Source organism: Caretta caretta, chromosome 1 (assembly GCF_965140235.1).
Source record: "Caretta caretta isolate rCarCar2 chromosome 1, rCarCar1.hap1, whole genome shotgun sequence".
In the NCBI taxonomy this organism is placed as follows: Eukaryota; Metazoa; Chordata; order Testudines; family Cheloniidae; genus Caretta; species Caretta caretta.
In genome coordinates this window covers 217,763,175-217,778,780 of record NC_134206.1, presented here as the reverse complement: position 1 = coordinate 217,778,780, position 15,606 = coordinate 217,763,175, and the positions used below count along the sequence as shown (strand labels likewise).

General features: G+C 49.5%; 1 protein-coding gene across 1 annotated transcript in view; it reads right to left on the bottom strand.

Annotated features, from left to right (window-relative positions):
• The window catches only part of LOC142069403 (antigen WC1.1-like), a 49,846-nt gene that overhangs the window by 2,797 nt on the left and 31,443 nt on the right, over positions 1 to 15,606 (bottom strand). The window contains exons 5-12 of the mRNA XM_075120328.1: positions 12,181 to 12,498; positions 11,787 to 12,101; positions 8,899 to 9,213; positions 8,263 to 8,325; positions 7,873 to 8,187; positions 7,279 to 7,416; positions 4,903 to 4,998; positions 3,347 to 3,430 (exon numbers count right to left, since the gene is read on the bottom strand). Coding sequence (XP_074976429.1) covers positions 3,347 to 3,430; positions 4,903 to 4,998; positions 7,279 to 7,416; positions 7,873 to 8,187; positions 8,263 to 8,325; positions 8,899 to 9,213; positions 11,787 to 12,101; positions 12,181 to 12,498 — 1,644 coding nt within the window. The remainder of the gene's footprint in view (positions 1 to 3,346; positions 3,431 to 4,902; positions 4,999 to 7,278; positions 7,417 to 7,872; positions 8,188 to 8,262; positions 8,326 to 8,898; positions 9,214 to 11,786; positions 12,102 to 12,180; positions 12,499 to 15,606) is intronic.

Genomic DNA, 15,606 nt, shown 5'->3' with positions numbered 1-15,606 from the left:
TGCAGACAGGTTTGAATTTTCCTGTTTCACTGGGGAGGGGGAACCTCCCCTCTGTAGGAATTAAAGCTCCCACTGGGAGATCACTGGCCTGATCCTTTGTGAGCTCCTGCTCTCCATTAGCCTTTCAGGCAGCCCAGGGCTCAGCTTGGCAGCGCTCCAGCTTCTCAGCAGAACTGGCTCATCTGCTCAGTGTCTCCCCCACCCAGCCGCAGGTTAAACTCCCACAGGGCCCAAATCATGGACTCTTTTGAGAGCAGCTGGGGTAGAAATGCCGCCCTGTTTATAATTAGAGATGGGGCCAGGCCGGGAAGTTCAGGTCCAGGATTTTGCTTCAGCCTGTTATAGCGACAGGTGCCAGCCCCAAAACTGAGATCCGAAGCTGGGGTCAGAATCTGCAAATCCCCCCTCCCACAAAGTTCTGGTGGGTTTGGATCAGTGAGTTGGGCTGAGCCCATCTGTAATTATAACATAGGACAATCTTATGTGAGCAACAAGGGTGATGTCGTGGTGAGAATCTGCTATAGACCACCGGACCAGGGGGATGAGGTGGACGAGGCTTTCTTTCGGCAACTCACGGAAGTTACTAGATCACAGGCCCTGGTTCTCATGGGAGACTTCAATCACCCTGAGCTCTGCTGGGAGAGCAATATAGCGGTGCACAGACAATCCAGGAAGTTATTGGAAAGTGTAGGGGACAATTTCCTGGTGCAGGTGCTGGAGGAACCAACGAGGGGCAGAGCTCTTCTTGACCTGCTGCTCACAAACTGGGAAGAATTAGAAGGGGAAGCAAAAGTGGATGGGGACCTGGGAGGCAGTGACCATGAGATGGTCAAGTTCAGGATCCTGACACAGGGAAGAAAGGAGAGCAGCAGAATACAGACCCTGGACTTCAGAAAAGCAGACTTTGACTCCCTCCGGGAACTGATGGGCAGGATCCCCTGGGAGAATAACATGAGGGGGAAAGGAGTCCAGGAGCGCTGGCTGTATTTTAAAGAATCCTTACTGAGGTTACAGGGACAAACCATCCCGATGTGTAGAAAGAATAGTAAATATGGCAGGCGACCAGCTTGGCTTAACAGTGAAATCCTTGCTGATCTTAAACACAAAAAAGAAGCTTACAAGAAGTGGAAGATTGGACAAATGACCAGGGAAGAGTATAAAATCATTGCTCGGGGACGCAGGAGTGAAATCAGGAAGGCCAAATCACACCTGGAGTTGCAGCTAGCAAGAGATGTTAAGAGTAACAAGAAGGATTTCTTCAGGTATGTTAGCAACAAGAAGAAAGTCAAGGAAAGTGTGGGCCCCTTACTGAATGAGGGAGGCAACCTAGTGAGAGAGGATGTGGAAAAAGCTAATGTACTCAATGCTTTTTTTGCCTCTGTCTTCACGAACAAGGTCAGCTCCCAGACTACTGCACTGGGCAGCATAGCATGGGGAGGAGGCGACCAGCCCTCTGTGGAGAAAGAAGTGGTTCGGGACTATTTAGAAAAGCTGGATGAGCACAAGTATCCACTGCATCCGAGAGTGCTAAAGGAGTTGGCGGATGTGACTGCAGAGCCATTGGCCATTATCTTTGAAAACTCATGGTGATTGGGGGAAGTCCCGGACGACTGGAAAAAGGCTAATGTAGTGCCCATCTTTAAAAAAGGGAAGAAGGAGGATCCTGGGAACTACAGGCCAGTCAGCCTCACCTCTGTCCCTGGAAAAATCATGGAGCAGGTCCTCAAGGATCAATTCTGAAGCACTTAGAGGAGAGGAAATTGATCAGGAACAGTCAGCATGGATTCACCAAGGGCAAGTCAGGCCTGACTAATCTAATTGCCTTGTATGATGAGATAACTGGCTCTGTGGATGAGGGGAAAGCAGTGGACGTGTTGTTCCTTGACTTTAGCAAAGCTTTTGACACGGTCTCCCACAGTATTCTTGCCAGCAAGTTAAAGAAGTATGGGCTGGATGAATGGACTATAAGGTGGATAGAAAGTTGGCTAGATTGTTGGGCTCAACGGGTAGTGATCAATGGCTCCATGTCTAGTTGGCAGCCGGTATCAAGTGGAGTGCCCCAAGGGTCGGTCCTCGGGCCGGTTTTGTTCAATATCTTCATAAATGATCTGGAGGATGGTGTGGATTACACCCTCAGCAAGTTTGCAGATGACACTAAACTGGAAGGAGAGGTAGATACGCTGGAGCGTAGGGATAGGATACAGAGGGCCCTAGACAAATTAGAGGATTGGGCCAAAAGAAATCTGATGAGGTTCAACAAGGACATGTGCAGAGTCCTGCACTTAGGACGGAAGAATCCCATGCACCGCTACAGACGAGGGACCGAATGGCTAGGCAGCAGTTCTGCAGAAAAGGACCTAGGGGTTACAGTGGACAAGAAGCTGGATATGAGTTAACAGTGTGCCCTTGTTGCCAAGAAGGCCAATGGTATTTTGGGATGTATACGTAGGGGCATTGCCAGCAGATCAAGAGCCGTGATTGTTCCCCTCTATTCGACATTGGTGAGGCCTCATCTGGAGTACTGTGTCCAGTTTTGGGCCCCACACAACAAGAAGGATGTAGAAAAATTGGAAAGAGTCCAGAGGAGGGCAACAAAAATGATTAGGGGACTGGAACACATAACTTATGAGGAGAGGCTGAGGGAACTGGGCTTGTTTAGTCTGCGGAAGAGAAGAATGAGGGGGGATTTGATAGCTGATTTCAACTACCTGAAAGGGGGTTCCAAAGAGGATCGATCTAGACTGTTCTCAGTGGTAGCTGATGACAGAACAAGGAGTAATGGTCTCAAGTTGCAGTGGGGGAGGTTTAGGTTGGATATTAGGAAAAACTTTTTCACTAGGAGGGTGGTGAAACACTGGAATGCGTTACCTAGGGAGGTGGTGGAATCTCCTTCCTTCAAAGTTTTTAAGGTCAGGCTTGACAAAGCCCTGGCTGGGATGATTTAGTTGAGGATTGGTCCTGCTTTGAGCAGGAGGTTGGACTAGATGACCTCCTGAGGTCCCTTCCAACCCTGATATTCTATGATTCTATGATTGATTCCTCTCTCTCTTGGGGACAAGAGACTAGCCCTGCTGGGCACTGACGCCTCCACCCAAAGAGACTCACCCGTCTCCTCCTCACCTGGGGAGGTCACTGGGAGTCACTCCCAGGGGTGTGTGCTCAGCAGATGGTCACATGTTCCCATCCTGAGATTCTGACAGAAATCCTGTTCAATGGGATCAGACCCGACTGTGTAAAATGGGAACCGTGTGAGGGGAAATGGCTGCGATTGCAGAAAGTGTGATAGAAATTCATTTCTCTGCCCAGATTTGGGTCTCTTGGCCTGAGTCTGCCCCTCCCCCATTACCTTGTTCTGATCCAGGATCATTTTCCCCCTCGCTGTCCCCGGTGTAATACTGCAGCTTCGTCACTGAATCATCTGAATAGGAGACTGGAGAGACGAGAACCAGAAATTCATCACAGTGAGAACAGCACAACTGTGGGACTGGGAACACATCTGGGGCCTGGAGCAGGATTTCCAGTCTCAGTCTATACCTTCCTCTACAGGACATGGTGACTCACAGCAACTCCGAGTAGTGAGAGCCTGACACAGACTCCCCAAGAGAAATCTCCATGTTATTGTGGTAAATGTGACTGAGGGGATGATACAATCTGACCTGAAGGATGCTGTGGTGAGTGAAAGGCCCGTCTCTGGCTGCTGGTCCAGGGAAGTTCCACAATTCTCCTGGCCTCCTCAGCCACAGAGGGGACTCCCCCTTCTTAAGGGTAAATACCCACCTCCCCCATGAATCAGTCGATCAGCTCTCCGTGGTGTTTCCAGATTAAACCAAGAAAGGCCCAAAGCAGAGTCTGTGATTCATAAATTTGTTCGTCTCTAAGGTGCCACAAGCACCCCTTTTCTTTTTCTGATTCCCTGTAACCATCTTGGCAGTGATGCTGGGAGATGCCCTGAGCATGTTCCCAGAGCCCCACCACAGCAGAGCCCTTGGGCAGGATGTTCCCATCAGACATTGAGACAAAATGGCACAAAGGATAAAAGGGCTGGGACTCAAACTCATGAGGCTCTCCTGGGCTGATCTCTCTGCTCCGGGGGCAGGAGGGAGCTGACACAGCAGACCAGTGGCTGCGGTGGGAGGGGGGCAAAGAACATCCCCTGCTCCAGTGCTCCAAAGAAGTTTTCAAATGATAGTTTAGCCTGCCCCAGACAGTCGCTTTCCTGACCCCTCACTGGTTACACGCCAAGGCTGCAGGACGGGCAGATGGGAAATTAATTGTCCCTAGAACTGGGACACTCAGTGTACGGTGGGAAGGAAACCCATCTCTCTCAGTCTACATGAGTAACTGCTGGTCTCACCACAGACCCAGCTCCCACAGCTAGAGCTTGGCAAAAAAACCAGGTGGTTTGGTTTTCTGACCATTGCGGGGAAAAAGCAAAACATAAGATTGTTTTGAGTTGAGCCCAAAATGACTTTTTTTGGGCAATTTTTGGGAAATGCAAAAGTAAAAAAAAAGTTTAAGGTTGAATGAAACCATTTGGTGTTCTTTTGGACATTTGTTAATTTTTGTTTATTTGTTTTCATTCCGGTAATATTAAAGGAAATTTCTTATGGAAAAATAATATCCAATTGAAAAAAACAAAATGTTTTCTTTCGAAAGTGTCGAAATGAAATGAATCATTCTGTGTGTATTTGGAACAATTGGGTGAAATTGACAGGAATTTGTGAAATGTTTGGGTGTCTCTGAATCTCCATTTTTCACCAAAACATTTCATAACGGAGACTTGTGCCCAGCTCTAGTGACAAGCTCACAGGGCTGAAGCTGCAGTGATTTAACTCTGGGTCAGGGCCTCAGATGGACAGGGCATTAGAAAGCTGCTCTCTGTTAAGAGTGAGACCCACTGACCTGAGCGACTGAACATCTCCTGCTTTTTTCTCATCAGGTTATAATCAATCTCCTCGTACACGGCCTCAGAGAAGGGATCCAAGGGTCTTCTGGAGCCTGAAAACAAAGGGCAGGGTTCGCACAGGGTCATTGAAACCAGAGATGGGAAATACTATGGGATCATCCAGCCTCTCCCCATGGACCCAGTGTGAACCTGAACCCTACCGCACATTCCCAGTGCTGGAATTTAAATGAGCCAGGTGACAGGGTTTCTTTCCACAACAGCCCTTTGATGATGCTTCCCAGGGCTAATTCGCTGTCAGGAAGCTTCCTCACATTCATCTTAAATGTTTTTTAATCTCATCTCATTATTTCTGGCTATTCCCCTTTGGAGCAGCTTAAATAATTCTTCCCCCAGGCAGGTGTTTCTCTGCAAAATGGTGAGAACCTCTTTTTTTTCATCGAGTTTAAGGCCAGAAGGGACCATTAGAACATCTAGTCTGACCTCCTGTATAATACAGGCAACCTGCATTTCACCCAGATACTCCTAGATTTGAGCCCAAAGATGCACTTAGAGTAAAGCATTTCAGTCCTCAGGAGAATAAACTATTGTGTGCCACAGGCAGAAAGCAGGAGTGAGTAAGGTACCACCAATGCCCAATGGTCCCACAGTGGCAGGGAACTGATTACTTGAGAGATGCCTTGATAATCCTGGCAGGTGATCCACGCTCCATGTTTCAGAGGAAGAGGAAAATCCCCCAAGGTCCCTTTTTGCCAATCTGACCTGGGGGGAAATTTCTTCCTGACCCCAAATCTGACAATTGGTTTGACCCTGAACATGTGGAAAAGACACACCACCCACCTATCTTCGAAAGAGGTTTCTCTGTATCACCTCAGAGGACTGTTCCAGCCCATTCAGTGACACATATCCCTCTGTAGCTAATGCCTGATGCTTCAGAGGAGGGCAAGAAACAAAACGAAGCAAAACAAAACACAAAGATGGGTCTTCCCAGAATTCCTTCCTGACCCCTGCAGGAGACTGGCTGAAGCCCTGAAGCATGAGATCTGATTATAGTCATTGTCTTACTGCAAAGTTGTGACTGTTACATGTATGTTGATGGCAGTCCCATCCTCTATCTTCTTGCCAAGGAGCTGGTAGCTAATGTTTGTATAAAGTGTGTTATAGATGTAAAATCCCCTACAAGTGCCAGCTTTGTGTACAAGACAGTAAAATGCTCCTTTCCCACACTTCTCCTAACTAAGATTGTCTTTTCTACTGGATCACTCTCTTCACAACTATTTACCACAGCTCTATTTTTATACACCTTTTTCCCTTGACAATATTTCCAATTTCTCTAGGTCCCTTTTCCATGATGTCTCTCCTCATGATATTCAGATCCCCTCCCTGTGGCAGATACTGCAGCTCCAGGCAGTATCTTTGGGAATCACTGTATTAAAGCTATGAATGGTTTATGTTCTACTGCATGTCGGAGGGTTACCACAGCTCCTCCAGGAAGAAAAAACACTGAGTGTGTGTGTGTGGGTGGGTGGATGATTAAGGTAAATCACTGAGATTGTAAACAACTCCAGAAAGGTAAAAACCTTCAGGGTGGTTTATACAAACTGGTTCAAACTGGGTTACCAGAGACCAAGAGACAAAGGAGGGCTTCTGATATGAAAGGCTGAGTTTAAAAATACTCAGGGCCTTCATTTTGATTCTGCAATGGGCAGGACCTTCTGTCCATGGGGATCCCAACACTGAATCGTTGGAGGGATGTTGGTCTACCAGGCTGCCCATGAGGAAGATGGGTGAATTCTGGTATGTTCAGCAAGTGTGGAGGAATTTTTATTGTTTTTAATGTTTTCTCTGTCACACTTTTATCCTCGGAATAAGGTGTAATCTGCCGAGAGAGAGCTGGGTGGTAACTTGTAACTGCTGGCAATGCCCTGCTCATAGACCTTGGGGAGAAAGCACAGCATGGGGGCTGGCCTGTAGGCAGACTGGTTTGCTGGGGGTATCACAGTGGAAGGCAGGGGGCTGTGCAGTCTTAAAAACCCCTGGCCGCAATGAGATGGGACAGGGGGTTCCCACCCAGAGACAGGTGACAGCAGGAGGCCTGAGTAGACACTCCTGGAGTGGATCACCGGAGGGTGAGGGCGGGTGGGGATACAGATGCCGTTTCTCTGAAACTGTAAAGGTCCCTAGCCAGTATCATCTCCAGATTTCATGGCTGGGCTGTTCCACTGCCAGACAGTTAATGAAATAGTAAAAGAGAGAGGCGTTAACAGGCACCCTTGGCCACCCCACCCAGCCTGGTATCGCCCCTCACCCTGACACCCTGCAGCCCCCCTGCTATTGCAGAAGCATTTCACACAGTGACACCAATCAGGACCCACCTCTGAGCTGTGCCCTGGCACTTCGCACCTGCGCCCCCAGGATGATTAAGACCAGGCAGAGCAGGGCCCCCAGGATAATGCAGATGACCACGGGCACCGTGACTCTCCCACTGTCGGTCGGAGGGCGGCGCGGGGGAGCTGGATGGAAATGAACAAGCGACAGGGAGAGATTAGCCTGTGAGAGTCGTGGGAGCCCACAAACCTGTAGCAAGGGGGAGGTGACTTGTTTGTTCCCGGGGGGATCCTCACCTCTGAGAGTCCCTGGTTGTCTCCAGCTGTCACCTCCACAGACTCCCTCACAGCAGCACAGGGCCTGTTTGTTAGTGATTTAGGGCCCAAGTCCCTTGTGCTCTGTGCAGCAATGAGGACTCTCATAACAAACCAGCACAGTGGGGCCTGTAATGGATGCAGGGGCTATGTGGGCTGGTGCCTGAGCCAGTCTGACCCCACAAAGGTTCCACCCCTCAACATCCAGGATGCTCCAGCACACAGGAGATGGGAGGGCCTGGTCTGGGACCAAAGGGGATGGGTGGGCTAAACCATCCTTTTCCCTGAATATTACAGCATGTAGCAGAAACATCTCCTGTCACTCACCTGAGCAATTCACGGCAGCATCTTCCTTATGACCACAGTTGCTCTCACCCCAGGGCTTGGCAGGACAGTCCCAGAGAGATGACTCTGTCCCTCTGCAATTCAACGTCTCCACCCAGATGGAACCAGTCCCCTCGCCGAATGCAGCCTCGCCCAGGGCAGATAGAGCAGATCCACAGCCCAGTTGTTTACACACAACGTTAGCATCCGCCATGTCCCAGAAGTCATCACAAACTGTTCCCCAGAAGCCACGGTACCAAACCTCCACTCTCCCCGAGCACCTGTCCTCTCCTCCCACGATGCGTAATTTCTCCTGGTCTAGAAATGCAGAAACCTCACATGTTACTGGGACAACTTAGGGACCAAGAGGGAGACAGTGAGAAGCAGAGATACCTGTGCAGCTGGGAGAGTTCGGGCATTCGGCAAACAGGGTCTGAGTTGGTTTTGGTTTTTTTCCTATGGAGAGAAAAAGCTGAGGTGAATGCACTGGGTTGTGTCTGTGAGGTGGGAGTAGAATTTATCTGTATTTTAAACCCCTAATTTCAGCACTGTGGGAACTGAAATGTGAACTCTGGGTCATTTAATACTTAATTAATTTGCTATTCAGCTGTTACTCAGACACACAGGCCGACATGCACCCAGACTTGTGGGGGATTCCAGTTCTGACCCAAATTGCACAGCCTGGGCCCACCTCTGAGTGTTCATCCCAAAAGGATTAATAACCACAGAGCTGCCTCATGATGGTCTCTAGGGAGAGGCTTTTCTTGGCTCTCAGACTACCTTATCGCAGTGTCGAACACCGGTCTCTTTTAAGATTAATTGATTAACTTCCATGTTTGTTGTTAATCAGACAAATGATTGTTCCTATAAAACATCATGAAAATATGTTTGTATCTTGTGTTGAGAATTTAAATCTGCCTACACTGAGATGTGAACAACAACAAAAGTTCTATCCTAACCTTTCAATTAATTAAACTCATCGTTTACATGTGGGTTTGCACGCCCGCATGCAGGTAGTTTCAGAATTACCAGTACAAGAAATATGGGTCTCTTCTGCTCGGTTATCACACGACTTTGGATCCCAGGGCTCTGACGGGCACTGCCAGAGGGAGCTGTGCTGCTCACTGCATGCAACGTGGTCCAGCCACCTGGGACCAGAACCTGGTCCATATTCAAAGTCTCTTGCAATCTGCCCTCCGTCCCCACAGTTCAGCTGTTTGCAGACAATTGCTGGGGTGACTCCAGACATCTGATTGGAGCAAACACTGCCCCACGTCCCATTGTAGAAAACCTCCAGCCGCCCTGCACAGTCACTGTCGCTCACCAGCCTCAGATCTGTGAACTCTAGAAGAAAATGGAAAAAAAGGGAATTTAAATCATTTGATTCTGAAATGAACTGGGGTGTGAAGAGTGAAATCCCAGCGATTGCTAACGATCCTGTGCATCATTCTGCAGGAGCAACGGCTAGAGAACCACTCCAAGAGTAAGAGACTCTTTTAGACACCACAGGCCCCTTCGAAATACAGTGGGCGTCTCTGGAAGGCCACCATTTACCAGCGGCTACATACAGATTGTAATAGATAAAGGCTGGGAAGGATTGTGACATTGTCAGGCCAGATGCCAGCTCTTGCCCAGGCTGCAGGCCTTGGCTGAAAACTTACAATCTCGTAGCTGGAGACCAGGCAGGGTCACATGTGTGTTAGTTTTGCTGAAAACAGGTATTAGTCTTGAAAGAATGTATTGAGTGTTTAGACTTTATGAAATGCTGGTTAGTTGCTGCAGGCATTAATCTCACTTGTAATGTCTGTGATCTATGCAACAAGAACATATGTAAGTTTTGCTTTATAACTGAAAATGTTTGCTCTGAACTTATGAACTCAGGCACGGGAATGATCCCCACCATCCATCCCCTGCATGTAGTACATGCAGAAGGTCTTATCCCATTGATTTGAAGGCTGGAAGAGGGAAATAAAAATAATAGATGGGAAGATTTTTCATCTTTTTGGCTGTTTGAATTTGACAGGGCTAAAGAATCCAAACTGAAGCCCGAGACCCCAAGGGGTTACCCTTGGATCAGCGCTGAAGGACATTTGGACTTGACAGATCACTACAACTCTGTCACTCCGAGGATATAAATGGTAACTCATTTGTGTGTAGACGATTGCTTGCTTTAACCGTGTAAACAGCCATTTTATTTCTTTTTCCTAATGAATAAACCTGTATATAGTTTATTACAGGATTGGCTACAGGCATTGTCTTTGGTGTAAGATCCAGGGTACCAAGTGATCTGAGTAAGTGGCTGGTCTCTTGGGATTGGAAGAAACCTGAATGTGATGTGATTTTTGGTGTAAGTGACCACTTATCACTTAGTCCAGTTTGTTTGGGTGACAATAGACTGGAGAGTCTAAGGGGACGGTCTGTGACTCCATGGCAAGATAGATACAGTGATCCAGGACTAAGTTCCCTCTGAGCTGCGTGGCCATATGGATGCACAGAAGGCTATCAAAGGCCACATAGGCACGCAGCCACAGGGGCCTAGACTGGAGAGGCACCTCTTCCCCAGCCCTGGAGCTGACGCAGTGGGGAGAGGTGCCTCTCCCCTGGCCCCAGGCTGCTGCAGCAAGAGAGGCCTTGGGGGAGTCCTCTCTTCCCGCTGCAGCCCCAGGGCAGCCAGAACTACAAACCCCTCATCCCTGGCCCCACCCCAGAGCTCGCACCCCCAGTCAGAGCCCTCACCCTGTGCACAGCCACCCTCTGCCCCAGCCCTGAGTTGCCTCCCACACTCTGAACCCCTCAGCCCCAACCCCACCACACATCACCTCTAGACTGGTGCACAGAACAAAATTCATTCCGCACATGGATGTAAAAATTAGAGGGAACATTGGTTCAGGAGTTCACATCTGTTACAGGCTTGGTGAAATCTACTTATAGAACACACCAGCAGTTTGGGGTATTGCCTTGTTTCTCACCATCTGCCCTGAGGTGGGCACTCAGTGCCGTGAGCCTCTCCAGACAGTGTGACAGGGATCATGAGATCAAATAGTCTGACCTTCTGTAAAACAGCTGCATAGAGCCTAATAACTTGAGTTTGACGTAAGCATAGCTTCCAGAAAGGCATCCAGTCTAGACAGGAAGACTTCAAGAGATGTAGAATGCACCATTTCCCTGGTAGTTAGTTCCGATGGTTAATCATCCTCCCTGTTAAAAACCTGGGCCTTATTTCTGATCTGAATTTGTCTGGTTTCAGCTTCTAGCCATCGACTCTTGTTCTGCCTTTCTGCATTAGATTAAAGAGCCCTTTAGGAAGTGGTATGTTCTCCTTGTGAAGGGACTTATGCCCTGTAATCAAGTTACCTCTTGATCGTTTTGATAAGCTAAACAGATTCAGCATCTGAAATCTCTCATCGTAAGGCTTTTATTCATCAGATCACTTTTGTGGCTCTTCTCTGCTCCAATTTTTGTGGACATAAGAACTGGACACAGTATTCCAGTATCTGTCTCACCAGCATCATGTACAACAGTAAAATTTAGTCCACACTCCTACTCACTACTCCCCTGTTTATAGATCCAAGGTTCGCATTAGCCCGTTTTGCCACACACTGCACTGGGAGCTCATGTTCAGTTATTTCTCCACTAGGACCCTACATCCTTTTCAGTCACTGCTTTCCATGATACAATCTCCTTGAAATACCTGAGATGCAGCCTTCTAGCATTCTAAGGGAAATCTTGCAATATCTCCAACACCTCTGGGTGGGAGCTGAGGACTTTCTAATGGTGATCCTGGTAGGCAGTTACAGAAGGGAAAGGGAGGCAGAGACAGTCAGTGACAGTGTCTGTCTCAGCAATCTCCTTAAACATCTGCCCCCTCCATTTAATCCCCTGGTAACCAGGCTCACGTGAGCATTCCCAGAACAGACCTGAGCAGAGAACTCCTGCGTCCTCTTTGTGTCTGCAGTTGTGCTGGCCCCAGCCCCCGGAAGGACATGCCCAGAGATTGGATTCGTTCCCAGAGCAGTTCACATCGTCCAGCCAGATCTGCCCGGATCCTTGCCCATAATGAGCAGAGACAGTTGCATTGATGGCACGTCCACATCCCAGTTGTTTGCAAACGACATTGGAGTCTGACAGATCCCAGGAATCATCACAGACTGTCCCCCAGCTGCCATTGTAATAAATCTCCACTCTCCCGGCACAGCGACCTGTCCCATTCACCAGTCTGATCCGCCGGCTCCCTGCAGGGATAGATCACAGCTGTTAATATGTATTTTCCTGCTGAACAGAAAATGTTTGTGAGATTTGGAAATGAATCACCTGAGCAAAGGACACCAACATCCTCAGCAATTCCTGCCTGGGCTGTCTCAGACGTGGAGATGTCACAGAGAGTCAGATGAGTCTCATTTCCTGCACACTGGACCCTTCTCAGCCCCACGGGGCCCGTTCCATTCTCAGACTTCGGGGGGATAAAAGCTTTCTCAGCGACTCCGCACTGGAGCTCCCTGCACACCACGCTGGCATCGTCCATGTCCCACTGGTCATCCAGCACTCTGCCCCACACACCACGGAGGGAAATCTCAACTCTCCCATCACACCGGCTCTCTCCGTTCAGCAGTCTGAGTGATTCAGAGTGACCTGGGCTCAGGAGAGATGGGAAACACACTGAATAACATTCTCTCTTATACACTAGAAATAATGCACATGAAATTGTGGACTATTTCTCAATAAGAAGGTATAAGCCAGTGATCAGAGTGTGTCACAGTGTTGAAGAGAACAACCTCTGTCAGAAGACACTTATTCCTGTGAATCTAAAAGTGGAAGGTGCTGCAAGGATTTTAAAACTCTGAGCTTGACACAAGGGCTTGCCAACGGACTCTCTAAATGAGTGAGCGAGGGAATTCCTGCTGATTACTGATTGGGAAAATAGTCTCTGTGTGTGGTGGTGGAATGGCTGCTGAGGTTTGTAGTCACTTTATCCAGGCTTAAATGCCTGGAAGCCAGTGAATGGTGTCTGCACAAGCACTTAGCAGGTGGGTCGTGAATGATTTAGGCAAGTTTGCCTTGAGGGAGTTTGGCCAATGGAAGAGCAGGATTCATGGTGGTCAGGAACAGGTTATTATTGGTAAATTCCCTTAGCTCCCTCTGATCTTTGCTCAGCAAGTGGCAACTTTCTTGGTTCACGTAGATCCAGTGCAGGAGCTCCTAGTGTTAGATAGTTCCCGGCACTGGTGGTTCTAACTGGAGCTGTCCCCTGAAGTGTGGTGTCATCTCTGAATCCAACATGAGATTCCTGCTGATCAATTCATAGCACAAGAAGCAGGTTGTGTGTGGGGCGGGGAAGGGGACGTGCTTTGTTGGTGAATATTGTGACTCCCTTGGGATGTGAATCTCAGTCTTTCCGTGTGTCTCAGAATCAGAGAGTCCTACAGCAAGGTGGTAAGTTAGGAATTACTCCCCGAGTTCAGACCCAGGTGCAGCCAGGAGAGACTGACCATGTTAAAAGACAACAGCAGAGTCAGTGCAGGGCACACCCACTGGCTGTGTCGGGTACAGTATGTACTAGTATGGCAACCTGACGGGTGCAGTGTGTGCGCACTGGATCCAACCAGCTCAAGGATCTTGGTAGCCAAATAACATTTCAAGGCGAAGAGTGAAATCCTGGCCCCACTGACGGCAATGGTAAAACCTCCATTGACTTCAACGGAGCCAGGAGTTCACCCTAAGACTGGACCAGGAGACTGCCTGCATGCAGCTAGTGTAGTGCAGGGGTGTAGCCATGCGTGGGCTGTGGCCCACCCAGTGATCATCCAGGCCCACCCAAATCAGGGCCGGAGCCCCCGAATCCACAGGCTGGGACTCCTACCCCCAGCTTGGTGTCCGTCAGTCTGGCCGCATCTTTCTCCTGCCAGCGCCGTGCACTGCTTCCCTGGTCTCTGACCCCAGCACTAGCCCCGCAGGGGGTGTGCCTCGTGAGGGCAGGTCTGGGTGGGGCAAGTGCTGGGGCCAGAGACCGGGGCAGCAGCTCCCGGCACCGGCAGGAAAGGGATGTGGCTGGGCTGACGGACACTGAGCCAGGGTTGGGAAGGGTGAGCAGAGCTTGAGTCCTAGTGGGACCCCACTTTGCCCAAAATACACGCCTAGGTGACCAGATGTCCCGATTTTATAGGGAAAGTCCTGATATCTGGGGCTTTTTCTTATGTAGGCGCCTATTACCTCCCACTACCTGTCCAATTTTTCACATTTCCTATCTGGTTACCCTAGGCACGCCCCGCAGCCTGTGTGCCCCGAGCAGCCTCAGCTTTGGGTGCCTGCTGAGCGGTAAGGCTCGGCTGGAAGGGGTGGAGGGAGGAGAGCCCCCCTTCCTCCTGCCCCCTTCCCAGGGCACCGGATTCCTCCTGCACCCCTCCCTCTGCTCCTCCCGTCACTGCCCACCCTGGAAAGCTGGGGCCCACCCAAGTTTCCTGTCCTAGGTATGCCGCTAGTGTAGTGTGAGGGTAGAGAGTAGATCTGGGGCTTTCCGAGGAGGCTCATGGATATAACTGGGTACCACAGCTCCGCAGGAAGGCCGGATGGGATCACGGCAGATGGAGCTCGTATGGAAGGGACCAGGTGTTTTTCCTTAGAAGGAATTCTCCTTCCAGCAATTGCTGAGGAGTTCCCTCCGAGAACCAGGGTCTGGGCTGGGTAGCTAGTTAGGAGAGGCAGGGCAGGGCTGCAGGGAATTCAGGTAGGAATGCCGGTAGCAGCCTCTGAGAGAAGCAGGAGAACTGCCAGGTGAATTACCCGCAAGGTACAAAGGTATCAGTTGTAAAGAGGAGAGTAGATGTCTGTTGAGAGTTCTGGGCAGGGCCACATAGGCTTAGTCATGGTGTGTAACAGCACCAGAGACTCTGGGCTCTGTGGGAGACAGTCCTGGAAGCTATGTGTCCATTATTAGGAAGAAGGTTGAAATCCAGGGCTTCTGCAGTATGTTTCTCTGTAAGGACCCCAGTTCCAGCCAGGCAAGAAGCCCTATGGAGACTCTGTACATGGATGAGAAGATGGGGCAGAGAGGGGAGCTCAAACTTCATTAAGCAGGAGGGGTCCCTGTGGTGAGAGGAGAAGCAGATGATCACAATGGCCTTTTTAGGTCTTAAAACTCTATGCATCTATAGACCCAAAAGACGGGCTCCATTTAGCCACAAGGGAAGCAGGTTGGCTGGCCATTAAAATTAATTTTCTCGTGAATTATTTTCCCACAGGGCCCTGGCCACTTTCAGTGCCCAGGATGGATAAATCGGGGTTGTGCAGCATTAGGCTGTTGCTTGTATGACCCCTGTCTCATTCACTTTAGAAACTGGAAGGCCTGTGGAGAAAGAGGAGGGGAGTGCAGGAAGAACTAGGATGCTCTTGTTTCGAGCAGTGACCGTCATTCAGTCGAGCTCAGTTCTGTTCCTGCCTCTGCTGCAGACTTCACAGGTGATACTGTGCAGGTCTCTGAAGCCAGTTTTTATGGGGTCTGATTTGCAGAAGTACTGAGTATTCACAACTGCCGCTAGGCTCAAGACAAGATGTGGCTGCTCCGCTCTTCTGCAGTCAGGCAGCGAGGTCGGGTGGAACGAGCACAGGTCTCCGAGTCAAAACACTGAGTTTTATCCTGTCTCCGCTGCTGACTCACTGAGTGGCCTTGGACAAGTCACTTTGCTTTTCTCTCTCCGTTTTACCGTTTGTAAAATGGAGCTGTGACATTGCACTCTGTATGCT